At 45.5% G+C, this 8,115-nt stretch overlaps 1 protein-coding gene across 6 annotated transcripts in view; it reads left to right on the top strand.

Moving 5' to 3' along the window:
* ralgapa2 (Ral GTPase activating protein catalytic subunit alpha 2) overlaps positions 1 to 7,911 on the top strand; it is an 87,317-nt gene extending 79,406 nt beyond the window's left edge. For 5 of the 6 annotated variants that reach the window (XM_062470492.1, XM_062470486.1, XM_062470488.1 and 2 more), the window contains one exon: positions 5,038 to 7,911. In XM_062470492.1, coding sequence (XP_062326476.1) covers positions 5,038 to 5,192 — 155 coding nt within the window. In that variant the 3' untranslated portion in view covers positions 5,193 to 7,911. Of the gene's footprint in view, positions 1 to 2,929; positions 2,971 to 5,037 lie in introns of all 6 variants that reach the window. The other variant, XM_062470490.1, reaches the window with a different exon arrangement.
* The last annotated feature ends 204 nt before the right edge of the window (positions 7,912 to 8,115 follow it).

The following is an 8,115-nucleotide window of genomic DNA, read 5'->3' on the forward strand; positions in this document are numbered from 1 at the left end:
GTTTCATTTTTCCCTTCCTATCATTAATACACACAACCACACCTTTCATGCAATTATCGCCATTCAAATATACATGCCACTTTGTTGAATGGAGGTCAAAGCTGTGTGTGTTTGTGTGTATCCATCCCTCTGTATCACACACCTACAGCACAGGAACACAGTGCCAGTTAAGCCCAGCATTGTAGCTAACTGTGTGGCGCTTCTAGGAAAGTAGGGTTAGGGTGTGTTTAATGTTTGCCTGATAGGATATATAGCCCTATCTACCATAGGTCCAAGACTATCTGCAACAAGGCTAACAGGAAATTAATACAATTACCCATTCTTTAGTTACTGAACACCTGGAAAGTTAGTCAATATTTTCTATAGAGAGGGAGACAAAGCCAGAGAGAAACAGAGAGACCAAGAGAGAGAGGAATTAATTAGTTTGAAAACGTGTATGAGTGCATGCATGTGTGTGTGCGTGCATGCCAGTGTGTGTACCGATCTCAGCAAGCAGTCCCAGAAGGCAGGACAGATAAGCAGACAAGCAGCTCCATTAACATAATTGTAGCTGGTTCTCCGGGAGGTGTAAAGAATCCTCACCCCAAACTACTCTGACCCTTGATAGAAAGGGGGGAAAGAGAGAGGAACAGAGAGGGAATAGGGTGAGAAAGAGGGTGAATAAACACATTTCTAAAACAGGGAATGGAGGAAAGAGGTAGCTGTAAAGGAGAGGGAGAGAGTGATAAAAGGAAAGAGAAATTGGGAAGTGAATACAGTGGGAAGGAGAGAAAGGACTGAGTGGGAGAGAGGGAAGGGAGAGAGGGCTGGGCAATTACCTGAGCCTGGGTATTCATGTTTTTTCTGTCTGCCATGGTGGGCTGTGTGAGCGAGGGTGTCTTTGTAGCAAGGCCGAGGGAGATAGCTGGGCTACACTTGGAGAGAGGGGGCTGACAGGGAGGTAGTTTCTCTCGTTAGCCAAACCAGGAGTAGCTTCACAGAGTGATAGTTGCCCGAACTCTATACTCTATACTGGGTTTGGTATGTACAGTGCTATGTAATTTTGTGGGTGTGTGTGTGCGCACATCTGCAGCGTCCAGAACAAATCTTTCCCCTGCAGTGGGGTCAGCTGGCCCTCCGTCACAGCTGTGTCTAGGCACCGCAGCATGGTCATGCCGGGCTGTTCCACACATCACGCAGACTTCACCTGGCAATCTTCTAAACAAGGGGGAGGTTAAAGCCTACTCTCTCACACACACACACACACACTATATCTCTCACACACACACACTCTCTCACACACACACATAATGTGCAGGTGCACTTGGCTTTCTTCAGTGAGAGTTTTTTCTTTTCTCTTTTTCTCTCCCCCTCTTACAGGAGTTGTTTGGCTCGCCTGTTTCTTTTCTCCCTCAGATGTTGTTGTCTGTGTACAGCAAAAGCAATGCCGACTGGACAGGCCTCGCTAGTAGAGGAATCCATTGAATGCAATTGCAATTGTTACCAGATTGTCGTCGTCCTCCAATACTTTCCTGTCTCTAGTATGTCCATGTCAGTGTGCCCTATGCTCTGGTGAAGTCACTGCAGGATTAAAAACATCCATCCCCATCAGCGAATCTGCTTCATCATGTCCCTTTGAGCCTCACTCGGTCTGCAATGCCTGGCTTAAAATGCTGCTCTCCATCCTCACCCTTTTAACATGTGTGCCTTTCCCCCTTGGCCCATTCTTTGTGTGTGTGTGTGTGTGTGTGTGTGCGTGTGTCTGTATGTGTGCGCGTGTGTGTGCCCATATGCCACGCTTTGGCTCACTGCTCCACTAACATGTCACCCATGACAGCGTGCAGGCGTTGGCCGGGGATGGTTTGGGACATGGAGTACCCCTGGGCCAAGCTGGACTGTAAGACTCTCTGCCTGCTTCCTCCTGTAGGCATGACGCCCCACCGTGTTCTCCCACCCACCCCCTGACCCTCTGGAGCCCACTGACACCCACTGACCCCCCCCAAACTACATTTTGTAACATTTCGTAACCCCTTGTGTCCTGAATGCAGCCTCCACTCCTTAACTCCTTCAGCTGCCCGAAGCCCACTCTCTCTGCTTCCTGCATGAGCTGGGTGTCCAAACAGCAGTATTTTTCACTTCTGTTTTATCTGTGCACTCATTGTGTTGGGTTGTGTTTTGTTGAATGACATTTTGATGCTTGACCTATTTAGGTTAACCCACAGACTTTGACTAAATTCAGTTTTTGCTTCACTTGTCTTCAACTAAGGCAAGCGTGATGGAAAGTGTTTTGTTCATAATGATTTCTAACTAACAGAGATGGTCTCTTTTTCCTGAGTGGGGACTGCCATCTCTCATGCTGCCCTGTGATACTTGGCAAGCTCTGTTCTTTCACGTCTCAACTTTCTTTGTAGAATTTTCAGACTCATCAAGATCTTCTGGTCAGATTCACGCATAATTCAGATACAGGGACCTAACATTTCCACAACAATCTTGTCTAACAAATTCATACTGTATATCTCACAACTTTCAGTGTCCCAGTGACTAACCCCAAGCGGAAAAAGAGTATACTTAAATCTAAATTACATAATCGAATAAGAGCTTTATATGTTTTCCATTATATTTATATTTGTACTCAAACGGTACTTATTGTGTATATTCACATACTTATTGACAACCTTTATATGTAAGTATGTTTGTACTTTGTAAGTATACTTTAAGTATAATATTTTTTCTCTTGAGACCACAACGCCACACAATCACTCTGAATGTTCCACCTTATCCCCCTTCATCCCCTTCATCCCCTTCAACCCCTACCCCCATCCCCCTCACCCCCACCCCCCCTAAACAGAGTGTTCTCTACAGTGCTGTGTTGTGTCGTGCTGTGGTGTGACCCTGCCTTACGTGATGCTCTACTGTCTGTTTCTTTTTTGTTTCTTTGTTTCTTTTTTAGATTAAAATATATTAAAGGTCTCGTAAAGATATTTGAAGAAGGTAAGCCCCGAGATGGGACCAGAAGCCTGTGTGCAGCCCCCCCCCTGCTTGTTGGAGCGAGGGGGCGCCCCACTCACTCTCTCTCTCCTTCTCTCGCTTGTTCACTCACCCTCGCTGGTTCCCTTTCCTTTATATTTGGTACTAACAAACTTTATTTACCCAACGCTCCATAAGAGTAAGGGGGGTGTAAATAGCGGGAGGCTGTGTCAAGGGTTTGGGCGGGGAGGGGGGGTGGTTCGGATGGGGAGGAGGTCCCGTTTGACGAGGGTTTGTTGATCGAGAGCAGTGCACGATGGGGACACTTAGCACCTGACTAAGTAGCAGCATGAACAATACAGTGCACACTTCTGGCTCGGCTTCTGCATGTGGTGTCGCTTTATCCTCCCCCGACAAACACTCCTCTCTTTTTGTTTTCGTCCCCTCTTTTTTCTTCTTTTCTTCCCGTTTCTCTCTCTCTCTCTCTCTCTCTCTCTGTTTGCCCGAGGCAGACTCTGACACCAGCACCTGCCGCACCGGAGAGAGAGAGAGCGTCTTTGTCATCCGACAACCTTGTTTGCACTGCTGCAGGGGGACGGGGGGGAGGAAGAGACTCATTTAAAACTTCCTTTGTTGAGGGTTTTTTGTTTCTTCATCTTTTCTTTTTTTCTCCAAAATTTACTTTTCTCTTTGTCTATCTTTCATTCTTGGTCACTCTCTCTGCATTCCTTTGTGTTTTCTCATATTTTTCTGAGACAGATTTATCAAAAACAGACAACGGTATTGATACAGACAGATTTACTTTCAATTAAATTGTGGGGATTCTATTCATTGTTTCGTTTTCACTATTTCTGACGTGCAGTGAATCGTTTCTTTGTATGGCTTTAGAGTTAGCAGAGTATAAGGCCTTTGTAGTGCTTTGTATTTGAGAGAGGCTGACCCACCTTTGCCCCCCTTCCACATCAGAGCTCCCTGACAGGGCCCTGGAGTACATGGTCAGGGTAGCTCTTCCTAGTGTAAGAATGGCCTACCTGGAGGGCACTGGAATGTGTGAGCGTGGCAGTTGGTCCGACTCACGTTAGAACGGCCTCCCCACCCCCCCTGATCCCCTCCCTCTCTCTTCGTTTTTGATATGCGTAATGAGGATCTGCGGTACATATTCAGTCTATTGTACTAACCCCCCACCCAGTATAAGTCAGTGGGCCTGGTGTCCACGGCGCTGCCGAGTGTCTGTTACTCCAACCATCTGCCGTGCCTTTTAGATACAGCAACTTGAGATGCTTCAGGGAAAAAAAGAGGGGAGATGAAAAAGAGGGGCTAGGAAATAAAATAGTCCAGCAGATGCCATCTCTTTCACAAAGAGAGGGAAGTTGTTTAAACTCGAGGCATTGTAATATGGGTGTTTGGGGAAAGGGACAGCAGAGTAGAGTGGACTGTCGTATGCAAATTAGTTGGTCCATTCTTCCTTGTTGCTCCCACTTATCACTGCTTGGGGTCTGTAATTGTAGGCTTGAATCTTTTTTTGTTTGGTTTTTCCTCTTCAGAATGGACAGTGTTTTATACGGGACACGTTTGTGATTGTCCATGTTAAATTGTGGAGATTTTCTCCTACGTGGTACACTCTCGCAACAAAAGCTCAATCTTTTTAAGCGTTCTTCTACCAAATCATGCAAGCATCTGGAGAAGTATACTTGTGTTTGGGAGTCAGACCGAGCATGTGAAGGGGGCCCCACGTTTATTTGCTATCAGACTGTCTATTTCAGGCTAATCGGTGCACCTGATTGATTTTTTTTTTTGGTGTGGTCAAATGAATCCGCTCCAAGATTGTGTAACATGGTGATTACCAGACATTGTGTTTTCTTATTTGACTTTCTTAATTTTACTCTTAAAAAGCAGTTGGGCGAGTCTGCTTTTTGGGTGCCCTGGGAAACATGCATGGCAGAGCATGCTGGAGTATGCCACATACTCAAGATCTCTGAGAACTAATGCCACATATCTGACCCATCTTTCTCTGCCCCATCTCTTTCTCTTCCCCAACCCACCCCCCTCTCAATATCCCTCTCTCCTTTCTCCCGCTCTCCCTTTTTCCAGGCTCGTTAAGCGGCAGCACAAGTGCCGAGCTCAGTGTTGCCGTAGGAACAGACTCGGTGGACCAGGTCTCTCCTACGATGCCCCGTGCCACAAAGAACCGGGTTTCTGGAAAACTCCGTCGATCCGCCAGCGCCATAAGCAAATCCTCCAACTGAGCTCTTCACCCCACCTCCCATTCTGCCTTCAACTACTTATTACTCCCTTTAAAAGAAAACGCCTACCCCTTGTGACTGCAGTTTTGGGCCATTTGAATTATTATTGTTTGTTGTTGATGTTTTCTGTGTCATTTAAACATGTAACTGGAGCATATTGCAATTTATTTTAAATGGCAGTTAATTCTTTGATACATTTCCAGTTCAAACTGCGTAATTTAAGATGGACGTGAGATTAAGCTACTTAGGTTCATTCCAATGGAGAGTCCAGATTGTCACATTGTTTTGAAGTCGACCTGTAGTGAGAATTTCAGTCTGTTCTATGCCACAACTTTCAAGCCATAGCCCATCATCTGGTAGCTGACACTGTCGTAGAGAGAACTCTAAAGAGAGGGAGAGGACTGTGAGACTTGTGTTTCCCCAGGCTGCACTAACATGCAAAAACAAAACACTGAAACAGGACAGCCGCTAATGTAGTGATCATATGTAATCAAACTGTACAGGACTGAAAGTTCTGATCACCCGTACATTTTTATAAACAGTTTGTCTGCCTTTTGACCCCTCAATGGGTTTTATCATTGATCTCTCTTGCCCTTTTGAACCTACTGTGTAAAACACTGCAGAGCTCTCAATGCTGTTGACCGGGAGGATATTTAAGTGTGATGTCTTGTTTGTTTGGATCCTACGTTCATGTGTTTTTTGCCCACTCATCCTCTTATTGTGAAGAGGAGATGACTGTGTCATAGGAGATGCTGTTCTGGTGTACTCTGCAGACGCTCCATCTCTGTACGCCACATCCTGGTTACGGAGCACTGTGGAGCACGTGCAGTAGGAGGCTGTTTTTAATAGTTCCAAACCCAGAGTGGACAATCAATGACGTCATTCCAACAGGGCTAAATCGAAGATTTTCTTCTTTTTTTATCTCTAATTCCCTCTTTTAAATGGATTCCGATGGATTTTGTTGTTCTTTGATTAATGCAACTCTGCTGGAATGAGAAAAGACTGCATTTGTAATTATTTCATGATGTCGTTAACTCGGGCTCATAACCTATAATCAGATAAGTTCCTGTTGTCTCTTTCCTCCTCCTTCCTTCCCTGTCCTGTGAAGCTACCTAAATGACATTCCAGCGTTCCTATAGCCACGTCTTTTGCACTCACTGTCACGGAAAAGAAAACTAGAATTGAATGTGTCTCTGTTTGTTCTTGGATGTATATTGCTTTAATTTTATTTGATGAAATTTGTCTGTTCCGGGTGTACATACAGAGTAATATTTGATGAGTTATTTTGCTGTTGTGTTGAACTGTGTCATACATATGCTGTGTAGATGAGAATGCCGCAGGAGCCTCAGGTGAATCTTACTCCATGCACTGGTTTGTGTGTGTGTATGTTTGTGTGTGTCTGTGTGTTTGTGCGCGCCCCACGTGTTGTGCATGTGTGTGTGTTTGTGCGAGTGTGTGCATCCGTGTGTTTCTGTGTAGCGTGTGTGTTTGCTGAAGGAGCTCCTCCCAGTGCCTGTGTAACGTCTGTCCACCAGGGCCCTTCTCCCACACCCCTCTTCCTCCCCGCAACCTCCCTGCCACCTGATTACATTTATTTGGTTTATTTTCTTTGCTGTGAGAGGAGGCAGCAGACAGCTCACCCTGCCTTTCTGTCCTACTTTTCTTTTTTAACCGGGAGGAGGGACGGGGGTGGGTGTACGCTGCCATGTGATTGAACAGGTCAGCGTCTCTGCCTCCTTCACCCACTGACGGGGCTCCGGGCTGCTTTGTTTAGTCTTGATGTGAGGAGGTGCCCCCTTCTCTCCTTTTCTCTCTGAATCTGAATCGAATGGCACAGACTCCTCCTCTTTCCCATGATATGCCCTCAGTGGCCTCAAGGGACTAGAGGGGGAGGGGGGGGGGGGGTGTAGATGGCATACCATTGCCGAGCCTAGTGGACCCTCCTAGCAACAGGAAGGCTGGCGCTGCCAATGCACCCTGCCCCCCTTGTTTGGGTTGCCACGGCTACAAGGTGTCCCCACCTACCCCGTGCCCACACCTAACCTGCAACACTATCCTAGTCAAGTCTGTTGCACTACTTTGCCTTACCTTTGTACATTTTCTCTTTCTATTCTTAAATGTTCTTCTCCCTCTTGTTATTTTTATTTTCTAATCCCTTCATTTCCCGAGCACTGATTAAATAGCAAAGGAGGCAGAAACTGGAGGTTTGTTCAGAATATAGTCAATTTTGTGCAGTTTAAGAATGTATGCAAATATGCTGACCTGAGTCAGAGCAACGCTCTCACCTTCCCCAGTAGTACCTGGAACCATCCGAATGGATTCTCCTAGGCGTTAAGGTTGTAGATAATAGATTAGATGTCGTGGATGGGGTTCCCTGTTCTATTCGGGAGTGTATATGGGCTGGAAAATGTTTTGACCATGACAAGGATTGTGTCTTATACTGGGTCTACTTATGTGAAGCAAGAATTTTAGTGTTAATTCAAGACTTTTGGGGTTAGGAATCCTGTACATTGTGTCAAATCGAGGGCTCCAGTCCTTTTCCTGAATATAAATATAATAATGCCTGTAATATAATATTTGTAAGAGGAAGAGGGAAAAGAGCTTGAAGATTTCATCATTACTTGTTAACATATCAAACTGTTTTTAATGACTGGAAGTCATGATATCTTTATTAGAAATGTGAAAATCGGAAAACATTTCATTAAATCAATTTGAAGTTCTACTCTTTTTGTGTGTGTATGTTTGTTGAAAGGATGTTCCACTTACATTGTGCATACTCTTATGGCTCATAAAACTGAAGGAGATCAGTGTATGTGGCGGGGCTCCTGGGATGATTCAGCAGAGGGTGGGATGAAAAGATGGGGGCGGGGTTGAAGGATTGGGATGGGGTTGTAAGGGAAGCGGGTGGGTGGGTGGCTGACATGAT

This window comes from Osmerus eperlanus, chromosome 9 (genome assembly GCF_963692335.1).
Source record: "Osmerus eperlanus chromosome 9, fOsmEpe2.1, whole genome shotgun sequence".
NCBI classification, from domain to species: Eukaryota; Metazoa; Chordata; class Actinopteri; order Osmeriformes; family Osmeridae; genus Osmerus; species Osmerus eperlanus.